The sequence below is a fragment of the Rhinolophus hipposideros genome (assembly GCF_964194185.1).
Source record: "Rhinolophus hipposideros genome assembly, chromosome: 23".
NCBI classification, from domain to species: domain Eukaryota; kingdom Metazoa; phylum Chordata; class Mammalia; order Chiroptera; family Rhinolophidae; genus Rhinolophus; species Rhinolophus hipposideros.
In genome coordinates this window covers 2,344,675-2,370,042 of record NC_138069.1, presented here as the reverse complement: position 1 = coordinate 2,370,042, position 25,368 = coordinate 2,344,675, and the positions used below count along the sequence as shown (strand labels likewise).

General features: G+C 42.5%; 1 protein-coding gene across 1 annotated transcript; it reads left to right on the top strand.

Moving 5' to 3' along the window:
- The first annotated feature begins 6,744 nt into the window (after window positions 1-6,744).
- On the top strand, window positions 6,745-7,389 carry LOC308491506 (thymosin beta-4). The gene has a single exon (XM_081035240.1). It carries the CDS (start codon window positions 6,834-6,836, stop codon window positions 6,966-6,968), a length of 135 nt encoding a protein of 44 aa, XP_080891366.1. The 5' UTR covers window positions 6,745-6,833; the 3' UTR covers window positions 6,969-7,389.
- Window positions 7,390-25,368: the final 17,979 nt, after the last annotated feature.

Sequence of the window (25,368 nt, the reverse complement as noted above, 5' to 3'; positions counted from 1 at the left end):
CAGAAACCAAAAAAAAAAAGAACAAGTCAGAAATAAAAAATACAATAAAATGAAGGATACACTAGAAGAGATCAACAGCAGACTAGATTAAGCAAAGTACTGATTTAGCAATTTGGATGACAATGTAGAGGAAACATCCAATCTGAACAGCAAACTAACAATAAAAATTTTTAAATGAGTATAATGTAAGGGACCTTTGCAACAACATCAAGTGTACTAACATTCATGTAATAGGGGTATCAGAAGGAGAAGAGAGAGAGCAAGGGATTGAAAACCTATCTGAAGAAAAAATGACTGAAAATTTCCCTAACTGGCAAAGCCAACAGACATACAAATCCAGGAAGCACAGAGTCCCAAACAAGATGAACACAAAGAGTCCCACACTAAGAAACATCATAAATAAAATTTAAAATACTAAAGACCAAAGAGAGAATCTTAAAAGCAGCAAGAGAAAATCAGTTAGTTATGTATAAGGGAGCTCCCATAAGACTGTCAGCTTATTTTTGAACAGAAACTTTGAGGGCCAGAAGAAATTTGCAGAAATTATTCAAAGTGATGGAAACCAAGGACCTACAACCAAGATTAATCTACCCAGCAAGGCTGTCATTAAGAATCAAAGGAAAGATAAAGAGCTTCTCAAACAAGAAAAGCCCAAAGGAGTTCATCACCAAACCAGTATTACAAAAAAAAAAAAAAAAAGTTAAAGGGACTTCTTTAAGAAGAAGAAGATAAAAAATATGAATTATAAAATGGCAATAACTACATACCTGTCAATAATCACTTTAATGTAAATGGATTAAATGCTCCAATCAAAAGACATAGGGTGGCTGAATGGATAACAAAACAAGACCCTTATATATGCTGCTTACAAGAGACCGACTTCAGGTCAAAAGACTGAAACAGACAGAAAGTAAAGGGATTAAAAAAGATATTTCATACAAATGGAAACAAAACAAAAAAAGCTGGCATAGCAATATTTATATGAGGCAAAATAGACCTTAAAATAAAGGCTATAACAAGAGACAAAGGAGATTTCATAATGGTAAAGGGATTGATCCAAAAAGAGGATATAACCCTTGTAAACATTTGCACACCCAACATAGAAGCACCTGAATATATAAAGCAAATATGGATGGACATAGAGAGACCGACAGTACTACAGTAACTGTAGGGGACTTAATACCCATTGACGTCAGTGGATAGGTCATCCAGAGAGAAAATCAACAAGGAATCAGCTCCCTTTAATGACAACTTAGAGTACATGGATTTAATGTTATTTTTAAAGCATTTCGCACTCAAACAGCAGAATATACATTCTTTTCAAGCACACATGGAACATTTTCCAAAACAGACCACATATTAGACCACAAAAAAGTCTCAATGAATTTAAGAAGACCGAAATCATATATCAAACATCTTTTCTGACCACAATGGTAGAAATCAATTACAAGTGGCAAACTGATCAACACTCAAACACATGGAGGCTAAATAATACGCTACTAAACAATGAATGGGTTAACAGCCAGATCAAGGAAGAAATAAAAAAATACCTTCAGACAAATGAAAATGAAAATACAATGACTCCAAATCTATGGGACACAGCCAAAGCAGTTCTAACAGGAAAATTCAGAGTAATACAGGCCTACTCCAAGAAACAACTAAAATCGCAAATTAAACAATTTAACTTTATATCTAAATGAACTATAAAAAAAAAAAGCCTAAAGTGAAATAACAAAGATCAGAGCACAATAAATGAAATAGAGTCTTAAAAAAAAAATACCAAAGATCAATGAAACCAAGATCTGGTACTTTGAAAAGATACACAAAATTGATAAACCTTGAACCAGACTCATCAAGAAAAAAAGAGAGAACTCAAATAAATAAAGAAATGAAAGAGAAGTGACAACCAACGCTACAGAAATACAACGGATTATAGGAAACTACTACAAAACAACTACATGCCAACAAATTAGACAAAATGCAAGAAATGGATAAATTTCTAGAAACATACAATCTTCCAAGACTTAATCAAGAAGAAAGAGAAAATAAGACAGACTGATAACTGCTAATGAAAATTGAATGAGTAATAAAAAAAAAAACTCCCCACAAACAAAAGTCCTGGACCAGATAGCTTCACAGGTGAATTTTACGAAACACCTGTCTTTCTCAAATATTCCAAAAAAATTCGAGAGGCGGGACATCCCCCAAGCTCATTTTATGATGCCACCATTACCCTGGTTCAAAAACCACACAAAGCCATTACAAAATTAATTAATTAAATAATAAATCACTAATTGCCATGAATAACCAAGGCAACAGGACAGCTCAGAAAGAGAGTGAAAAATCTCCAGAAAATGTACTTAAAGCTATGGAAATATGTGACTTAAATGATAGAGAATTCAAGATTGCAGTTCTGAAAAAACTCAATGAGATTAAAGAAAACACAGAAAGGCAGTTTAATGAACTCAGAAACACAATCAAAGAAAAACATGAAAATTTTACGAGATTGAAATCAAAAAACTAAACCCAACCATATGCTGTCTTGAAGAGAGGCATCTCAGCTACAAGGACAAGCATAGACTCAAAGTGAAAGGGTGGAAATTGACACTCCAAGCAAATGGTACCCAGAGAAAATCAGGTGTAGCCACACTGATGTCAGATGAAACAGACTTCAGGGTGAAAAAGGTAACAAGAGACAAAGATGGACATTTCATAATGGTAAAGGGGACTATACAACAAGGAGACAAAACAGTCATCAATATTTATGCCCCCAATCAGGGAGCACTGAAATATACCAAGCAACTACTAACAGAAATAAAGGGAGAAATTGACCAAAACACAATTATACTGGGGGACTTAAATACTTCATTGACAGCTAGGAATAGATCATCCAAACAGAAAATAAATAATGAAATAGCAGCCCTAAATGACACATTAGATGAAATGGACGTAATTGACATATATAGAGCACTTCATCCTAAAACATCAGACTACACATTTTTTTTTTTTAGTGTACATGGAACATTCTCAAGGATAGACCATTTATTGGGGCATAAAATCAGCCTCAGCAAATTTAAGAAGACTGAAATCATACCAAGCATATTCACTGCTCACAAGGCTTTGAAATTGGATATCAACTGCGAAAAGAAAGCAGGGAAAAACACAAATACATGGAGATTCAACAACATACTTTTAAAGAATGACCGGGTCAAAGAAGAAATTAAACGAGAGACCAAAAGATACATAGAAACAAATGACAATGAAAACACATCCTACCAAAGTTTTTGGGATGCCGCGAAAGCAGTTTTAAGAGGGAAATTTATATCATTACAGGCCTATCTCAAGAAACAAGAAAAATCCCAAATAAATAAGCTCATGGTACACCTCAAAGAACTAGAAAAAGAAGAATAAATGAAACCCAAGGTCAGCAGAAGAAAGGAAATAACAAGAATCAGAGCAGAATTAAATGAAATCGAGAACAAAAAGACAATAGAAAAAATTAATGTGACAAAGAGCTAGTTCTTTGAAAAGATTAATAAAATTGACAAACCTTTGGCTAGACTCACTAAAAAAAGAAAAGACACTAATTAACAAGATCAGAAATGAAAAAGGGGAAGTTATCACGGACACCACAGAAATACAAAGGATCATCCAAGAATACTATGAAGGACTATATGCCACCAAATTCAATAACCTAGAAGAAATGGACAAGTTCTTAGAAACATATAGCCTTCCCAGGCTGAACCATGAAGAACTGGAAAATCTATACAGACTGATCCCCAGTAATGAAATTGAATCAGTCATCCAAAACGTTCCCAGAAGCAAAAGTCCTGGACCAGATGGCTTCACTAGTGAATTCTACCAAAACCTTCAAACAGGATCTAATACCAATCCTGCTCAAACTCTTCCAAAACATTGAAGAAGAGACAGTACTCCCTAACTCATTTTATGAGGCCAACATTACCCTGATACCAAAACCTGATAAGGACAACACAAAAAAGGAAAACTACAGACCAATATCTCTGATGAATACAGATGCAGAAATCCTAAAGAAAATACTAGCAAAACGAATACAACAATGCATTAAAAAGATTATTCATCACGACCAAGTGGGGTTCATCCCCGGGGCACAAGGATGGTTCAACATCCGCAAATCCATCAATGTGATACGTCACATAAACAAAATAAAGGACGAAAATCTTATGATTCTATCAATTGATGCAGAAAAAGCATTTGACAAGATACAACATTTCTTTATGATTAAAACACTTAATAAAATAGGTATAGAAGGAAAATACCTTAACATAATAAAGTCCATATATGATAAACCCTCAGCTAATCTCATAATTAATGGTGAAAAACCGAAGCCCTTTGCTCTACGTTCAGGAACATAGAGCAGGAACAGAGAGATAGGGCTGTCCCCTATCTCCTCTGCTTTTCAACATAGTGTTGGAAGTCCTTGACAGAGCAGTCAGGCAAGAGAAAGAAATAAAAGGCATCCAAATTGGGAATGAAGAAGTTAAATTTTCACTCTTTGCAGATGACATGATGCTATATATAGAAAACCCTAAAGACTTCACCAAAAAGTTGTTAGAAACAATCAACGAATACAGTAAAGTTGCTGGCTACAAAATTAACAAAAGTCCATTGCATTTATATATACTAACAACGAAGTCTCAGAAAAAGAAATACAAAAAACAATTCCTTTTGCAATTGCAGCAAAAAGAATAAAATACCTAGGAGTAAACTTAACCAACATTGTGAAGGATCTATATGCTGAAAGCTCTAAGACATTTTTGAAAAACATTGAAGAAAACAGAAAGAAATGGAAAGACACTCCATGCTCATGGATTGGAAGAATCAACATAGTTAAAATGGCCATATTACCCAAAGCCATATACAGATTTAATGCAATCCCCATCAAAATCCCAATGGCATTTTTTAAAGAAATAGAACAGAAAATCATCAGATTTGTTTGGAACCACAAAAGACCCTGAATAGCCAAAGCAATCTTAAGAAAAAAGAACAATACTCGTGACATCACACTCCCTGACTTTAGTTTGTACTACAGGGCTACAATAATCAAAACAGCATGGTATTGGCAGAGAAACAGACACATAGACCAATGGAATAGAATTGAGAACCCAGAAATAAAACCACATAAATATGGACAGATAATTTTTGACAAAGAAGCTAAAAACATACAATGGAGGAAAGACAGCCTCTTCAATAAATGGTGCTGGGAGAATTGGATAGCCACGTGCAAAAGAATGAAACTGGACTGCTATCTGTCACCATGTACCAAAATTAATTCAAAATGGATCAAAGACTTAAGCATAAGACCTGACACGATAAACTGCATAGAAGAAAACATAGGTACTAAACTTATGGACCTTGGGTGAAAGTGCATTTTATGAATTTGACTCCAAAAGCAATGGAAGTAAAAGCTAAAATAAACGAATGGGACTATCTGAAACCTAAAAGCTTCTGCACAGCAAAAGAAACCATCGACAAAATAAAGAGGCAACCAACTGAATGGGAGAAGATTTTTGCAAACAGTGCCTCTGATAAGGGGCTAATATCCAAAATATACAAGGAACTCATGAAACTCAACAGCAAAAAAACAAACAATCCAATTGAAAAATGAGCAGACGACCTGAAGAGACATTTCTCCAAAGAGGACATACAAATGGCAAATAGACATATGAAAAACGCTCAACATCACTAATCATCAGAGAAATGCAAATACAAACCACAATGACATATCACCTCACCCCAGTCACAATGGCTGTCATCAACAAGACAAATAGTAACAAGTGTTGGAGAGGCTGTGGAGAAAAAGGAACCCTCATACACTGTTGGTAGGAATGCAGACTGGTGCAGCCATTATGGAAGGCAGTGTGGAAGTTCCTCAAAAAATTACGAGTAGAATTATCATATGACCTTGCAATCCCTCTCCTGGGTATCCACCCAAAAAAATCTGAAAACATTTATACATAAAGACACATGTGCTCCAATGTTTATTGCAGCCTATTTACAAGTGGCCAAGATGTGGAAAGAACCAAAATGTCCTTCGATAGATGAATGGATAAAGAAGTTGTGGTGTATATACACAATGGAATACTATTCAGCGGTTAAAAAAGATGATATAGGAACATTTGTGGCAACATGGATGGATCTTGAGAGTATAATGCTAAGCGAAATAAGTCAGACAGAAGAAGCAGAACCATATGATTTCACTGATATGTGGTATATAAACCAAAAACAACAAAAGAACAAGACAAACAAATGAGAAACAAAAACTCAGAGACACAGACAATAATTTAGTGGTTGCCAGAGGTTATGGGGGTGGGGGGTGGGAGATGAGGGTAAAGGGGATCAAATATGTGGTGATGGAAGGAGAACTGACTCTGGGTGGTGAACACACAATGGGGTTTATAGGTGATGTAATACAGAATTGTACACCTGAAATCTATGTAATTTTACTAAGACTTGTCATCCCAGTAAATTAAAAAAAAAAACACAACACAATGAGAGATCACTTCACCCCAGTTAGAATGGCTATCATTAACAAGACAAATAGTAATAAGTGTTGGAGAGGCTGTGGAGAAAAAGGAACCCTCATACACTGTTGGTGGGAATGCAGACTGGTGCAGCCGCTATGGAAGGCAGTGTGGAGGTTCCTCAAAAAATTACACATAGAATTACCGTATGACCCAGCAATCCCTCTCCCGGGTATCTACCAAAAAAAATCTGAAAACAGACTCCGCGACCGCCACTGAGCAGATCGGATTCTACTCGTTCTCGCGCCTCGTTCCGCTTCCTTTGCAACCATGTCTGATAAACCCGATATGGCTGAGATTGAGAAATTCGATAAGTCGAAATTGAAGAAGACAGAAACGCAAGAGAAAAATCCACTGCCTTCAAAAGAAACGATTGAACAGGAGAAGCAAGCAGGCGAATCGTAATGAGGCACGCACCGCCAATACGCGCTGTACATTCCTCAAGCATTGCCTTCTTATTTTACTTCTTTTAGCTGTTTAACTTTGTAAGATGCAAAGAGGTTGGATCAAGTTTAAAATGACTGTGCTGCCCCTTTTCACATCAGAACTACTGACAACTGAAGGCCGCACCTGCCTCTCCCATATGCCTGTCTGGCTGTCAGGGAAGGAAAAGAACTTGCATGTTGGTGAAGGCAGAAGCTGGGTGGGACGACAGTGAAATCTAGAGTAAACACCAAGCTGGTCCAAGGTGTCCTGCAGGCTGTAAAATGCAGTTTAATCAGAGTGCCATTTTTTTTGTTAAAATGATTTTAATTATTGGAATGCACAATTTTTTTAATAATGCAAATAAAAAGTTTTAAAACCTGAAGAAAAAAAATCTGAAAACATCCATAAAGACACGTGTGCTCCAATGTTCGCTGCAGCTTTATTTACAGTGGCCAAACATGGAAACAACCAAAATGTCCTTCGATAGATGAATGGATAAAGAAGTTGTGGTATATATACACAATGGAATACTATTTGGCAGTAAGAAAAGATGAAATAGGACCATTTGTGGCAACATGGATGGATCTTGAGATTATACTGCTAAGCAAAATAAATCAGACAGAAAAAGCAGAGAACCATATGATTTCACTGATATGTCGTATATGAACCGAAAATAACAAAAGAACAAGCCAAAAAAATGAGAAACAAAAACTCATAGTCACATACAATAGTTTAGTGGTTACCAGAGGGTAAGGGTGGAGGGAGGTGGTAGATGAGGGTAAGGGGGATCAAATATATGGTGATGGAAGGAGAGCTGACTCTGGGTGGTGAACACACAATGGGATTTATAGATGATATAATACAGAATGTACACCTGAAATCTATGTAACTTTCCTAACAATTGTCACCCCAATAAACTTTAAATAAATAAATAAGTACAAATTGTCAGTTTCAAAATAGTCATGGGGATATAAAGTACAGTATAGGGAATATAGTCAATAATATTGTAGCCACTATGTATAGTACCAGGTGGGTACTAGACATACCAGAATCACTTTATAAATTATATGAATGTTTAACCACTATGCTGCACACCTGAAACTAATATAATATTGAATGTCAACTGTAATTTTTTAAAAATTACGATTAAAATTAAAAAATAAATTTGGGAAATATAACAATATAGAATGAGAGCTGAAGCATATACTGTTCATGTAAATTAAAAATGAAGGTGCGTAGGCTCAGTGGTTGGTCATTCCTATAAGAGGTAAGCATGCAGTTAGCAGATGACCCAGGATTTCCACCCCTGGGTGCACACCCAAGACAAATGAAACAGCTGTGCAAACAAATGTTTGTACAAAATGTTCACAGCAGCATTGAGTAACAGCCAAAATGGAGGAAACAACCCAAATGTCCATCAGCTGATGAATGGATAAAATGTGGTCCATTTATACAGAATATCACAGAGGCATAAAAAGGAATGAAATTCTGACACAATAACGTGGATAAACTTTGAAAACATGCCAGTCACAAAAGGAGACATATTGTGTGATCCCATTTATGTCCACAAGATGTACATTCAGAGAGACAGAAAGGAAGTTAGTTGTTGCCAGGGTTTGGGGGAGGCGAGAGTGGAGTGTGACTGCTAAGGGGGGCAGACTTTCCTTTGGTGGGTATGAAAGGGTTTACAATTAGACGGTGCACAATATTGCGAATGTACTTAATGCCCCAAAATTGTTCACTTTAAAGTTGTTAATTCTATTTGTGAATCTCATCTAACTAAATATAAATACAGAACCACAGAACAGTAATACATATGTTGCAAAGACACATTCCAATAAAAATGCATCTTGAAAATATGTAAATGATTGCCTCAGGTGGAGCAGCGAAGGGATCGGGGTAGCAATAAATGGGCATAAAGAAATGGTAGATGAGTAACTGAAAAGAGGTGGGACCCACCCAGACCAGCAGGATGGAGGTCCCAAGAAAAAAAGGAATGAATGTCAGCCCCTCGTCCTTCGGAGTGGCTGGCCCTGGCAGGCTGGGCAGGGGAGACACCTGGAGCTGGGGGAACATGGGAGGTGGGGAGCTGCAACCAACACAGGCTTTTTCTTCAGCCCTTGAGGCACTTTGCAAAGGCACCGGAGGTCCTGTGATGTGGGGTGCATGGTCCTGCCTCTGGGCACCCCTAGTAAGTTTTCCTTGAATGTCAGCTTCTTCTGTCTTCCAGGTTCCCCTCACAGGGCAGGCAGTGGGGGTCTGATGACCTTAGTTATGTAGAGACTTCTCAGGACCTGCCTGGATTTCAGGGGAGTCCTACCCAGGCCGGCCTTGTTGCCACCACATCAGACACCACTAGAAATGTGCTTTTCCCCTCAAGATTTTCATCCTGTCTGACGTTTCAGAACTTAACAACTTTCCTGATGGGTAATGGGCTTTTTCTTTGTGGCTGCTGGAGTCTGTGCCCCAGCCTGGCAAGCTGCCAGGGTTCTCCCCAGCCTTGGGTACCAGACTATGTTGCCACCTGGCTGAGCTGCCTCAGGCAACTGTCAGGGAAAGGTTTCCTGGTCCAGGGCTCTCCCCAGGACTGTATCCATTTCCCCAGCCTGGGTCTACTGGCACCACAGGCTGTCTGCCCAGCATCTCAGCCTGGGATCTGAGTTGGCTGCCTTCACAGTAGCAGTCCTCAACCTGACCAATGTCACTGAGGCCCACATGTTCACCCATACCCCTGCTGACCTGCCACCATTGGGGGCGGGACTATGGGGCCATCTCAGTGGCTGTGGAGGTCACATTGGTCCTGGGCTGGGCAGGCACTCTGGAGTGCAGTCTTCTCCCACTTCCACCACCTGTAAGCTAAGACGCTTTGGTCACACCTTTAACCTGCTCTTGGGCAGGCTCTCTCTTGACCATCCCTAAGGGGGCTCTGGATTTCCATCCCTGGGCCAAATAAGGCCACTGGAGATGCACAGTCCCTCAGCAGCTGCCTCCCCCCTTGCTGCTTATTACTGGAGAGAGAAGTTAATGACTGCATATTGACTTCTAATCCACTAAACCGGATTAAGTCTCCAACGGTTCTTCTGGGTTTCCAGTCCAGGTCATCAGTCACCTAAAAATGAAGGGGCTCTGAGGCAAGACCACTTACTTGCCTGGCACAACCCAGGAGTCTGCACACAAAAGTTTGAAGAAGATGTGCCTTGCAACCTCAAGTCAACTGGAAAACAGCATGAAAGAAAGTAAATCTAATAGACAGCAGAGCTTAGACCCGAAGAAATGGAAAAGATAGAGAAGTCCTTAAAAACACTTCAACTGGCATGTTTAATATATTCAGAGAGGCAGAGGACGGAATAGCACCCAGGGTATCAGGACAAGATGTCCTGAAATAAACATAGATGGCTAAAACTGTTAATTTTGGAAATTAAAAATATATAGTTAGTGAAATTTAAAAATCAATAGTGTCAACCAAGAATTCTATACCAGCAAAACTGCCCTTCAAAATGAGGGGGGATTTTCTCAAATCAGCCAAGCTGAGGGAGTATGTTGCCACCAGACTGGCCTGTGAGAAATGCTAAGTGCATCCCAGGCTGGAGTAAGGACACTGAACAGTAGCTGAAAGCTGTATGAGAAAGAAAGAGCGCTGGCCACATAGGTAACTGTAAAAGCTGGTCTCACTGTTTTTGTTTTTTTTTAGTCCCATTATTTTCCTATACGATTTAAAAGACAAATGCATAAAACAATTATAAATCGGTGATAATGGGTATACAGCATATAAAGATATAATTTGTATGAATGTTCTAAATGCCACTGAATTTACACTTCAAAATGGTCAATGATTAACTTGATGTTATGTGAATTTTAACTCAATAAAAATAAAATCAATAGAAGGACTTTCTTGGGTCAGGCTCCCAGAAGCAGACCCTGAGATAAGGATTGTTGTACAGGCAGGTCATTGAAAAAATATTTCCAGGAGAATCCATGCAGGCAGTGTGGGGAGCCAGACAGAGAGGAGACCTGGTACAGGCAGTGTCCACTGGGAGATAGCCTCGGCCTGGCCCTGTACCCTGTGCAGGGACCAAGAGTGCCATGTATTCTTCAAGGCTGTCCCGACCTGAGACAAGGCATCTGGCTTTCAAACACTGACACCCAAACTTCATTGGCTGTGGTCCACTCTGAGGGACACAAACTTCCAGGAACCTCCTGCTCTCTCCTGGCACAGTGGCTCCAGAAGTCAAGGTCAGCTTGCCAAAGAGGATCACAGGTGCTGGTGATTGGCGTCCCAGCAAACTGTGGTCTGTGGACAAACAGAAATAGTGAAGGGAATCCTGGGGGATTTGGATGGTCTGGAAAGGTCTGCTCCAGAGCTGAAGAGCAGAATGAGCTTCACTGACAGGCCAACTAGTCTACTGGCAACTCAACTAGAGACAAATTCCCAACATGCAGAACAATGGACTAAAGAGATAGAAAATGAAAATAAAGGTTAGAATATATGAAGGAAATGCAGAAGCTACAATATCTGATAGCAGCTGTGGAAGCAGAGACTCTATGGACTGGTGGGTAGTTAAGACCTGAAGATATAAAATCTAATTGTTTCCTATCAGCGAGGAAAGGCATGATCTTCTGCTTGATCAGTCGCAATAAAGACCAACTACATGTTCTTTAAAAAGTACACTTAGACATATCTTAGTAAAACTTTGGAAAGGCAATAATAAATAGAACAATCTTAAATGCTCCAAATAAAAAGACACAAAGAAAGAGATGCAAATGAAAAATCAGACTATCTAATAAGGAATATCCTGGATACCAGGAAACAGTGGAGTCTTACCTTCAAAGACTAAGAGAAAACAAATTTGAACTAAGTTTCCACAACCATTCAAACCAACATACACAAGTAGGAATAAAATACAAATATTTGTCAGATATACAAGGATTCATAATGTGAACTACACACAGAATCTCACTGAAGATACTATGGAATGTTCTGCAGTGAAAAGACAAATGAGCTCAGAAGTATGTTCTCATTACAGTGAAATTAGGCTGGAAATCAGTAACAAAAAGGATATCTAGAAAATCCCATGTTTTTATAAATGAAGAAATACACTTCTAAATAACCTTTGAGTCAAAAGGATATCAGAAAATAGTTCAAACTGGATAATAATGAAAATAAGAAATATCAAAACCTGCCCTACAAGAAACACTAAGTGCATCATTCAGGATGCGATGAAAGGACACTAGACAGTAGCTCATCACACTGTGAAGATGCAGGCCCTATATTGATAAGCATAAAGCCTCGTGCAATTGTATTATTGGTTTGTAACTTCTTTCTCTATATGATTTAAGACAAGTGCATAAAATAATAAGTCTATTATTATTTATTTGCTAATGGGCACACAAGATGTGAAGATATACTTTGTGACAATAACAACATAAAGAAGGAGGACAGAGCTGTATAAAAGCAGGGTTTTATACACCATTGAAACTAAGTAATTACTAATTAAAACTAGATTATTATAAGTTTAAGGTGTCCATTGTAATCTTCAAAATAACCACTAAGAAAATAAATTTAAAAAATATACAGAAATGGAAATGAGAAGGGAATAAAAATGGTTTTCTAGCAAAAGTCAAACAAAAAAGAAGACAGTATTGGAGGAATTGAGGAACAAAAGATATTCCTTATCAGCAATAATTTTAAATGTAAATTGATTAAACTTCCAGTTAAAAGGCAGGGATTGACAGAATGATACAAAACAAAACAAAACCACAATCCATCTATCTATATGTTATATAGAAGAGACTCACTTTAGATCTGAAGACATAAGTTGAAAAAGAAAGAATGGAAAAGGTATTCCATGCAAATAATAACCAACAAAGAGCTGAGGTGGTGATACAGACAAAATAGGCTTTAAGTAAAACAATGTTACAAGAGATAAAGAACATTATGTATTGAAAGAAGGATCAATCCACTAAGAATATATAACAACTATAAATATATATACACCTAACAAGTGATCCCTAAGATATGGAAAGCAAAAATCAACAGAATCGTAGGAAGAAACTGTCAGTTCTACAATAGTTGAAAACTTCAATGCTTCACTTTCAGTGATGGATAGAACAGACAAAAAATCAATAAGAAATGGAGGACATGAACAATGGAGGACATGAACAACACTATATAGCAACCAGCATGATCCATCCAACAACAGCAGAATTCACATTTTAATTAAATGCCCATGGAACATTCTGCAGGATATACCATGAGTTAGTCCACAAAACAAATCTTAATAAATTCAAAAACATTGAAATCACACAATGTATTTTCTCCAACCACAATGAAATGAAACTAGAAATTAGTAACAGAAGGAAAACTGGAAAATTCACAAATATGTGGAAATTAAACAACACATTTTTAAACAATCAGTGGGTCAAAGAAGAAATCACAAAGGAAATTAGAAATTATTTTATTAAGAATAAAAAAAAAAAAAATGGCGGCGTGAGGTGAGCCTCTGTAACGCTCCCCTGGAATTTACAACGAATCAGACAACAATAACTCCACAAAGGACTCCTTGCATAGCAGACAGGCAAGACGAAGAGGCCCACTACTGAATTCACCTCCAGGTGGGTGAAATGCCCGAGCAGGGGAGGAGGGAAGGGAGAAGCGTGGGGACGGAGCCGCGCGGGCGCAGGACACAGACCTAGCTCAGTGCTCGGAGCCCGCTGCTCCCGGATCTTCCGCAGCTGCGGGAGAGGGAAGGACTCGGACTGCTAGGGCTCCGCTTACGGCCCACAGGGCTGAGGGGGCAGCATATAGCACGGCTGAACCCAACGGCCGCTCACAGCAGACCTCGGAGCAAAGACTGAGGGAAGAGGGCTGAAATCAGCGGTTTAAGCCCTCACTGAAAAGCGGAGAACGGAAGCCTTAGGCACGGAGACTAGCCGCCCCTCCCTACCCTCCCAGAGCTCGCCCCGCCCCCACCTGCCCGGTGCTAGAAGCTATAAAGTAGCAGTGTCGGATCAAAGGACAGAATATTTGGTGCTCTGAGAACTGTGGACCGCAGACACAGATTCGCAGCTCAACTAGTTCCGGCAAAGGGGAGGGAGCTGTGGAAGCAGGACTGGCTGTGGTGGTGGTCGCCGCCATTGCTCTGGGCCACCTCTCACAACTCACCCCGCCCCTGGCCCCACCTATCTGGGCGGATCCCTGCAGGAGTAAACAGAACTGCTGAAACAAACGGGCTCTGAATCTGGTGCAGAAAGAGCTTTGGAACTCCAAAAGCTCTTCGCATACCTATCAACCTGTTGCAGAAGACACTCCTGTAGATGTCTAGGAAGAGAAATAGTAAATCAGTGATTGCCATGAATAACCAAGGCAACAAGATAGCTCAGAAAGAAAGTGAAAAGTCTCCAGAAAAGGAACTTAGAGATATGGACCTTTGTGATTTAAATGACAGAGAATTCAAGATTGCAATTCTGAAAAAACTGAACGAGATGCAAGAAAACACAGAAAGGCAGTTTAATGAACTCAGAAACACAATCAAAGAACACCATGAGCATTTTACAAAAGAGATTGAAATCTTGAAAAAGAACCAAATAGAATTTCTGGAGATTAAGAACTCAACAGAAGAAATTAACAATAAAATATCCAGCTTAGGTAGTAGAGTTGACCAGATGAAGGAAAGAATCAGTGACATCGAAGATAGGAACCTGGAAATTACACAGATGGAAGAAGAAAGAGACTTGAGACTTAAAAGAAATGAAAGAACTCTATAAGAACTTTCTGACTCCATCAGAAAGAGCAATATAAGAATAATGGGCATACCAGAAGGAGAAGAAAGAGGGAAGGGAACAGAGAATGTATTCAAACAAATCGTCGATGAGAACTTCCCAAACTTGTGGAAAGAACTGGATCCTCGAATCCAAGAAGCAAATAGAACACCTAATTACCTCAATCCCAACAGGCCTTCTCCAAGGCACATTGTATTGAAGCTGTCTAAAATCAATGACAAAGAAAGAATCCTCAAGGCAGCCAGGGAAAAGAAGACGGTAACTTACAAAGGAAAGCCCATTAGATTATCATCAGATTTTTCAGCAGAAACTCTACAAGCTAGGAGGGAATGGAACCAAATATTCAACCTATTGAAAGAGAGAAATCATGAGCCAAGAATAATATATCCAGCAAAGATCTCCTTTAGATATGAAGGAGGAATAAAGACCTTTCCAGACATCCAGAATCTGAGGGAATTTTCTAATACACGACCTGCACTACAAGAAATACTAAAGGAGGCTATTAGACCACCATCAACAGGGACAACTTGTGGCAACCGAAACATAAAAAGGGGGAGCGTAAAGGCGTGAACTGGAATATGGGAATAGAGAAAGTAAGCGTACTGAAGAAACTAGAATACTCTAAATATCAAACTTTCTTTTACATAAACTCAAGGGTAACCACTCAAAAAACATCCAAATCTGAAATATATACTGTAATAAAAGAAGAAACAGAGGGAAACATCATAGAATACCACCACACAGAAATAACAGACAACAACAAAAAGGCAAAGAAACAATGGAGACACAGCCTTACCAGAAAACTAAAGACAGAATGACAGGAAATCCTCACATATCAATAATTGCCCTAAATGTAAATGGACTGAACTCACCAATAAAGAGACACAGAGTAGCAGATTGGATCAAAAAACTAAACCCAACCATATGCTGCCTACAAGAGACACATTTCAGCTACAAGGACAAGCATAGACTCAAAGTGAAAGGGTGGAAATTGACACTCCAAGCAAATGGTACCCAGAGAAAATCAGGTGTAGCCATAATGATTTCCGATGAAACAGACTTCAGGGTGAAAAAGATAACAAGAGACAAAGATGGACATTTCATAATGGTAAAGGGGACTATACAACAAGAAGACATAACAGTCATCAATATTTATGCCCCCAATCAGGGAGCACCGAAATATACCAAGCAACTACTAACAGAACTAAAGGGAGAAATTGACCAAAACACAATTATACTAGGGGACTTAAATACATCATTGACAGCTATGGATAGATCATCCAAACAGAAGATAAATAACGAAATCGCAGCCCTAAATGACACATTAGATGAATTGGACATAATTGACATATATAGAGCACTTCATCCTAAAACATCAGACTATACATTCTTTTCTAGTGTACATGGAACATTCTCAAAGATAGACCATATATTGGGACACAAAATCAGCCTCAGCAAATTTAAGAAGATTGAAATCATACCAAGCATATTCTCTGATCACAAAGCTTTGAAATTGGATATCAACTGCAAAAAGAAAGCAGGAAAAAAAACAAATACATGGAGATTAAACAACATACTTTTAAAGAACGACTGGGTCAAAGAAGAAATTAAAGGAGAGCTCAAAAGATACATAGAAACAAATGACAATGAAAATACATCCTACCAAAATTTTTGGGATGCCGTGAAAGCAGTTTTAAGAGGGAAATTTATATCATTACAGGCCTATCTCAAGAAACAAGAAAAATCCCAAATAAATAACCTCATGTTACACCTTAAAAAACTAGAAAAAGAAGAACAAGCGAAACCCAAGGTCAGCAGAAGAAAGGAAATAACAAAAATCAGAGCAGAACTAAATGAAATAGAGAACAAAAAGACAATAGAAAAAATTAATGTGACAAAAAGCTGGTTCTTTGAAAAGATTAACAAAATCGACAAACCCTTGGCTAGACTCACTAAGATAAAAAGAGAGAAGACACTAATTAACAAAATCAGAAATGAAAAAGGGGAAGTTATCACGGACACCACAGAAATACAAAGGATTATCCAAGAATACTATGAAGGACTATATGCCACCAAATTTAATAACTTAGAAGAAATGGACAAGTTCTTAGAAACATATAGCCTTCCAAGGCTGAATCATGAAGAACTGAAAAATCTTAACAGGCCGATCACCAGTAACAAAATTGAATCAGTCATCAAAAACCTTCCCAAAATCAAAAGTCCTGGACCAGATGGCTTCACCAGTGAATTCTACCAAACCTTCAAAGAGGATCTAATACCAATCCTGCTCAAACTCTTCCAAAAAATTGAAGAAGAGTCAGTACTCCCTAACTCATTTTATGAGGCCAACATTACCCTGATACCAAAACCTGGTAAGGACAACACAAAAAAAGAAAACTACAGACCTATCTCTCTGATGAATACAGATGCTAAAATCCTAAACAAAATTCTAGCAAATCGAATACAACAATGCATTAAAAAGATTATTCATCACGACCAAGTGGGGTTCATCCCCGGGGCACAAGGATGGTTCAACATTTGCAAATCCATCAATGTGATACATCACATAAACAAAATAAAGGACAAAAATCATATGATTCTATCAATTGATGCAGAAAAAGCATTTGATAAGATACAACATCGATTTGTGATTAAAACACTTAATAAAATAGGTATAGAAGAAAAATACCTTAACATAATAAAGGCCATATACGACAAGCCCTCATCTAATCTCACAATTAATGATGAAAAACCGAAGTCCTTTGCTCTACGTTGAGGTACACGACGGGGCTGTTCCCTGTCACCTCTGCTTCTCAACACAGTGTTGGAAGTCCTTGCCAGAGCAATCAGGCAAGAGAAAGAAATAAAAGACATCTAAATTGGAAATGAAGAAGTTAAATTGTCACTCTTTGCAGATGACATGATGCTATATATAGAAAACCCTACAGACTCCACCAAAAAGCTGTTAGAAACAATCAACGAATACAGTAAAGTTGCTGGCTACAAAATCAACGTACAAAAGTCCATTGCTTTCCTATATACCAACAATGAAATCTCAGAAAAAGAAATACAAAAAACAATTCCCTTTGCAATTGCAGCAAAAAGAATAAAATTCCTAGGAATAAACTTAACCAAAGATGTGAAGGATCTATATACTGAAAACTATAAGACGTTTTTGAAAGAAGTTGAAGAAGACACAAAGAAATGGAAAGACATTCCATGCTCATGGATTGGAAGAATCAACATAGTTAAAATGGCCATATTACCCAAAGCCATATACAGATTTAATGCAATCCCCATCAAAATCCCAATGGCATTTTTTAAAGAAATAGAACAGAAAATCATCAGATTTGTTTGAAACCACAAAAGACCCCGAATAGCCAAAGCAATCTTAAGAAAAAAGAACAATACTCGTGACATCACACTCCCTGACTTTAGTTTGTACTACAGGGCTACAATAATCAAACCAGCATGGTATTGGCAGAGAAACAGACACATACACCAATGGAATAGAATTGAGAACCCAGAAATAAAAGCACATAAATATGGACAGATAATTTTTGACAAAGAAGCTAAAAACATATAATGGAGGAAAGACAGCCTCTTCAATAAATGGTGCTGGGAGAATTGGATAGCCACGTGCAAAAGAATGAAACTGGACTGCTATCTGTTACCATGTACCAAAATTAATTCAAAATGGATCAAAGACTTAAGCATAAGACCTGACACGATAAACTGCATAGAAGAAAACATAGGTACTAAACTTATGGACCTTGGGTTCAAAGAGCATTTTATGAATTTGACTCCAAAGGCAATGGAAGTAAAAGCTAAAATAAACGAATGGGACTATCTGAAACCTAAAAGCTTCTGCACAGCCAAAGAAACCATCGACAAAATAAAGAGACAACCAACTGAATGGGAGAAGATTTTTGCAAACAGTGCCTCTGATAAGGGGCTAATATCCAAAATATACAAGGAACTCATGAAACTCAACAACAAAAAAACAAACAACCCAATTGAAAATGGGCAGAGGACCTGAAGAGACATTTCTCCAAACAGGACATACAAATGGCAAATAGACATATGAAAAAACGCTCAACATCACTAATCATCAGAGAAATGCAAATAAAAACCACAATGAGATATCACCTCACCCCAGTCAGAATGGCTATCATCAACAAGAGAAATAGTAACAAGTGTTGGAGAGGCTGTGGAGAAAAAGGAACCCTCATACACTGTTGGTGGGAACGCAGTCTGGTGCAGTCACTATGGAAGGCAGTATGGAGGTTCCTCAAAAAATTACAAATAGAATTACCATATGACCCAGCAATCGCTCTCCTGGGTATCTACCCAAAAATCTGAAAACATTTATCCATATAGACACGTGTGCTCCAATGTTCGTTGCAGCTTTATTTACAGTGGCCAAACATGGAAACAACCAAAATGTCCTTCGATAGATGAATGGATAAAGAAGTTGTGGTATACATACACAATGGAATACTATTTGGCAGTAAGAAAAGATGAAATAGGAGCATTTGTGACAACATGGATGGATCTTGAGAGTATGATGCTAAGCGAAATCAGTCAGACAGAAAAAGCAGAGAACCCTATGATTTCACTGAAATGTGGTATATAAACCCAAAACAACAAAAGAACAAGACAAACAAATGAGAAACAAAAACTCATAGACGCAGACAGTAGTTTAGTGGTTACCAGAGCGTAAGGGGGGTGGGGGAAGGGAGATGAGGGTAAAGGGGATCAAATATATGGTAATGGAAGGAGAACTGACTCTGGGTGGTGAACACACAATGGGATTTATAGATGATGTAATACAGAATTGTACATCTGAAATCTATGTAATTTTACTAAGACTTGTCACCCCAATAAATTTTTAAAAAATTAAATAAATGCAAATTACATAAAAAAATCTCTTCATTTGTGCCATAATTTATTTTAAACTTTAGAGAAGTTTTAGTACCTCATTTCAGTTGTTTTACAGAAATAAATGAAGTTCAACAAGAAAAAAAATTGATATCTGTTCTCTGCAAACCGCCGTGGAGTGTTGTTGCTGCGGTCGTCGTACTGCTCCTCATTCCAGGGTTTCTGTAGAAAGGTGTCTGCACACCCCAAGGCAAGGGCTGGCTCCATTTGTAGTTGAGTAACCTATAGGAATGCAAACCAGTCCACCGGCTTAAACCCCCCAACAATCCTTTCTCCCAGAACTCACTCTACTCCACTTAGCACTGCTAGGGGTGCTGCATACTGTCAGTGCTTAATATGTGCTGGGGACTCAGTCCACGATAGCCTTCAGAAGGATTGGAGCAAGGCCCTCCACCCCAGGTAACCAGGTAGAGAAGGTGGCAGGGTCCCCTCACACACCCAGAACTGCTGAGAGAGAGACCGTGTCAGCTGAACTCTGACCTCTGTAGTTAGGCCTGCTCCCTAATTCACAGCCTGAGGTCTCACTGACTTCTGAACCCTGGGAACCCAGGCAGGGCTGGGATGGGGGTAAGCCACCTTTGACCAAATGAGCAGGATCCAAGGCCCTGCTTCCTTGAAACCCCCAGCCCCCAATCCCAATCCTAGCCAGGCCTCACACCCCCACAGCAGATGGGGAAACCTGAGTAGGCAGGCACCGCTGGGGAGGTGGGCTGTCTCAGACACCTCTTCCCCCGTGGCCCAGGAGATGCAGGCCCTGCTAATGCCCACACCCGCCACTGTAACTGTCCATGCAGCTTAGTGCCCTATACAGACCCAGGCTGACCCCAGAGCAGACTACAGTGTCCCTTCCCTCTGTCTCCATTTCAGAGGGCCATGGGTCAGCTCCACCATCTATTTTCACCCTCCACCATCTATCTTCCCAGCCCTGGCCAGAGCTGGGAATAATACAGACATACGGTGTTTTGCCGAAAATAAGACCTAGCCAGACAATCAGCTCTAATGCGTCTTTTGGAGCAAAAATTAATATAAGACCTGTATTGTATTGTATTGTATTGTATTTATTGTATTGTATTGTATTGTATTGTATTGTATTGTATTGTATTGTATTGTATTGTATTGTATTGTATTGTATTGATATTGAGACCCAGTCTCATAGTAAAATAAGACCGATTCTCATATTAATTTTTGCTCCAAAAGACGCATTAGAGCTAATTGTCAGGCTAGGTCTTATTTTCGGGGACACACGGTAGGTACATACAGCTTCTCCATGTGGAATTACAGCGCCAGCTCCTAGCCACCTGCAGCTGGACTGTCTCCCTCCCAGAACAGAAAAGCCAGACCCACAACACAAGCCTGGGAGAGGCGGGACTGGAGACGGTGTGGATGCCACAGGGAGCATGTGCAGGACCAGAACTGGGCCTGTGGGGCTCTATGTCTCCAGGGTCTCACCCACACTGGCTCCGTTCTGAAAAGGAGGGGATCCTGGGTGGTTTCTTGAGCCCCACTAGGTCTCCCCTCCCCACGACCCTCTCCCCCAGGACCCCACCTCCCCCAGAGCCTCTGCCCCAGGAGTCCTTCCTGGGCCTCCCTCTCCCTGACCAGGGAGCCAGCCCAACTCTCAGCTCCTAAGTGGGGCTCTTGGTTCTTTACGAGTCTCCCACCCCATAAAAAAATCACTGCTGTGCACAGCCCAGAACCTCTGGAAACAGCTGGCCGCAGCCCTGCAGGCCCAGCCAGGCCCCGGCAGCCTCTCTTCCACCTGCCCCACCCTGGCTGCTCTGAGCCTGAGAAGCCTGATGTGCCTAGGACCGACAGAGGCACTGCGGTGGCTCTGTCTTAGTCTCTCAGAGGGCCTAGGCCTGGTCGTGGTGGCCTTGGACACAGCCAGCCTGGCCTCAGTGCACACAGCTGCAGCACTGCACTGTCCGCCCTCCAGCTGACCCTGAGGCAGGGGCCGACAGCACCCCCACCCAGGCCCAGGCCCTCCCAGGACCGTCCAGAAGGGTTAGGCGGGGGTTGAAAGCAAATGCCTCCATTAATAAAGGTTTGATGGGAATTTCGTTTGTCGGACTCTAAACATTTTCCAGGAACATCTGGCAGAGGCGGAGCCCTGCTTATGGCTCACAGTGAGAGCGCTTTTTCCAGGTCCTCAGCCTGTCTCCTTCCCTGGGCCCCGGTGGGGGCTCTGGATTGCCACCCACCTCTCCCCCACCTGGCCCACCCCTCACCCAGAGCAGACACTCCCTGGGATGGGAGCCAGAGGGGCCCACCCACCCCACCCGTGGGAGGGCCTTGGGGCCTGCTCTGCCCACCCACCTCTGCCTGCCTCCTCCCTCCCACGTCTCAGGACCCCAATCTCCTTCCTCGTGGAGGTGGGGCATCCTTCCTGGACACTGTCAGGCCATAGGTGCCTGTCCTGAAGGGGTGGGGGCAAGTGAGGGTGAGCAGCAGGGAGGGGGCTCCCAGTCTCCGTTTTGTGGGGAGAGGGATGGGCTATAGCCCCCTTTGCCCCTCTCCTACTGTGCTGAGTCCAGCACCCATTCTGTACCTGGGGCTTCAGGGGTATTTGACGGAGGGCTCAAGCCCAGCAAAGACAGGGCCGTGCTATCCAGGGTCTGTGCAGTAGTGATGAAGAGAGCTGAACTCCCTGGCAAAGGGGTGCGCAGGGCAGAGGTCAGGTGAGAGGTACCCAGGGCCAACCTGGAGGTGAGAAGTCAGGGGTGGAGTCAGCAGCACCCCAACACCAGCACTGGGCCTGGCTCCAGGGCTGCAGGCTTTCTCTGTGGAGGCCTCCTTTCGGGGAAAGGGGCTCAGAACGGACAGTCCAGCTCCAGCCAGGACTAGTGAAACGGGTAAAGACCAGACGAGATGTGCCCTCAAAGGACCCCCAAGACCCTGTGAGTGAGTGTGGGGTCCTGGGCTCAGGCCAGCAGGATCCATGGGCCCTGTTTCCTCCCCAGGCCACCCTGTGGGGGCCAGGAGCCTACATCATTGGGGCGTGACTGCTGGGCACAGCCTGCCCCTGCTGCCCTGTGCCACATGTGTGGTCCCTGTGGGGCTCGTTTATTTGTCTTTCTTTCTGCTTCTTCCTTAATAAAATGCAGTGGAGCCGAAGGCCAATGCCACCTTCTATGTCCTGTAAACTGCCTGTGTGTGCTGCGGGTGGCGAGCACTGCCCTGCCGGGCCACTGGCCAGCTGCCACCCCACCTCTGGGTCCTGATGGATCTCAGCGCCAGCTTTGGAGACCCCCAGACACTTGCACATGGAGGGGCTGAGCCCACTGGATAGGAGAGCCAACCAGGAGGGGACTTTGAGCAGAGCTGAAGGATAGGACCCAGGAGCAGGGTAGCACTCACCATCCAGCACCCTGGACAAGATGCTTCTGGGGCTGGCACAGGGCTTGGGGTTCATCCTGTGTCCCCTTGGAGCAACTCAGTGGGGAGAGGCCTCCTCTTTGTTCCCCATCACTGGGTGTATGTGGGCTTCTGTGAGGGTGCCCAGCTGCTGTGGGGTGGCATGGGGAATAGTGGGGGTGTGGGATGGCCCCCATCTCAGCCTCAGCACCCAAACATTTGCTCTGAATTAAAGCTGACGGTTCATAATCTCTGCTGCCTCTCCACCCCCACCAAACCAGACACCCACAAGATGCCCCAGGCCCAGGAGTCCACAGCCCAGAGAACAGGAGGGCCCAGTAAGTGGAGGGTCCTGGTCCGCTCTCCATCCCCACTCCAGCTGGGCATGGACAGCAGGGCTGTTTTGTCAGCTGGCTGCCTGTCCCTGTCTCCCCAGAAGCCTGCCCTTCTGCCGGCCTGACAGAGCCTCCTCTCCAGCACTCAAACACATAGCTTGTCTGCCAGCCCAGTGCCTCTGCCCCTGCACATCTGCGCCCAGGATCCTGGGAGAGTGGGGGCTGTGCATAGCACCAGAGGCACCCACATCACACCCAGAGCTGCTCCTGTGCTCATGCCCATCCCCTGGGGTTCCAAGCAGCTGGGTCAGGAGTTGCTTCTCTCTCTCTGCTTTCTCCTGAGCCGTAGACCTTTAGTGCCAGCACCTGCCAAATAGGCTCCTCCCAGGACCCCCACTCAGGAAGGGCCCCTCCAAGCTGCAGCCCCCCAACCAGAACTCAGAACCGTCCATCTTCCTGCAAGCCTCTGAGCCCCTGCCGTCTGGCCCAGCCTGCCTTGTAGGTCTCAGAGTCCCCACGTCCATCCCACTCACTGTTTCTAGACTGTCCTCCCAAGGGCCCAGATAGAACCCCGCTCCTTCCTCCCCTGAAGCTCAGCCTCAACAGCTGCTACCCACCCCCCTGCTCGGTCACACTTACCTGAAGTTTCCTAGAAATGTCCTCCTAAGTGCTTTGCTGCCTCAACAGTGGCTCCCGTTCCTGCCCCTATAGGTCTTCAGGAAGGACCTCTGCTACCACAGGACCCTGCTGGACAGAGCGGGTGACAGAGAGCATCTGAGAGTGGGACCATGGTCCCAGACCTCCCCTCGCCTCACAGCCTTTCTCGGGCTTGATCAGGGCCTCTGCTTCAGGGACATCCTAATCTAGGGCTTCCCCTGGGCTCCAAATAGAGGTCAGTGCCCCCCGGAGGGAGGGGCCCACTAGGGGTGGGGACACAGAGGAGATGCAGCTGGACCCCCACCCTATGATGTGGCTGGGCTCTCTCCAAGAGAAGCATCTCCAGGGTCCCCTTCCCTGGGCCTTGCAAGTCCCCTTAAAGGACAGATGCAGCCCCAGTCACCCGCAAGAGGCCCCCAGCCAGAGCCACCGGCCAGACCCTAAATACAGGCAGTGAGCAAATGTTAATTATTGTGTCGGTCACTCACTTTGCTCCTGCTCCTTGTGCAACCAGAACATGTCCCCCCAGAGCTCTCTGTGGGCGGTTTTCCAGGTATCATGGGTGTGACCTGCCTTCCCAGGGGAGCTGTGCACAGAGGTGTTGCAGACAGAGCTGCTGCACCCAGTCACCTCCAGAGTGGCAGTAGGGGTGTCCATGCACTTATAGCCCAGCCAGGATGTAATGTGAGGCCCTGGGCAGTTCTTGGGGCACGGGGCATCGGAGCTGCTGTGGTGGCTGAGAAGAGGGAGGGCGAGGATGCGTCTGCTAGGGTGGGGCTCAGGACCAGCACTGGACACTGTGGCCCCAGGAGACCAGAGAAGGTGCCAGAGGCAGGCAGAGTCCACAGCACTCAGCTGTCCTGACCCAGGGCCTCTGCCCTCCCCAGGACCTTGTCATAGGGAAGTAAGACCCTTGCCTTGATGACAACCTCTGTTGCAGGAGAGAGGGCAGGTGATGTGAACAGTGGGTAGCTGCCACCTCATCCACCAGGGAGTGTGAAGATGTATCAGTCAGCTGTGGTTATGAAAGAGCGTCCCTGTCACACCAGGGACATCTCCAAGTGGGGGGTGTCCCCACACGGAGGGTGTCTCCACATGGACAGGTGTCCCCACATGGAGGGGCATCTCCTCGTGGAGGGGCGTCTCCACAGGGACAGAGTCTACAGCTCAGGGGGAGACGAGGAAGGCCAGAGGCCCTAACCCGTCATGTGCAGGACATGCTGGTCCTCAGGGCTGCGTGTCCTTCCTGTTCACCTTTCCAGGTTGGTCCTTCCAGGTTCCCCACTCAGAAGCAAGATATTACTCTCCTCAAG

What these genes read in the sequence shown, in the direction of transcription:
- LOC308491506 (XM_081035240.1), top strand. Translation starts at nt 6,834, where the DNA reads ATGTCTGATAAACCCGATATGGCTGAGATTGAGAAATTCGATAAGTCG.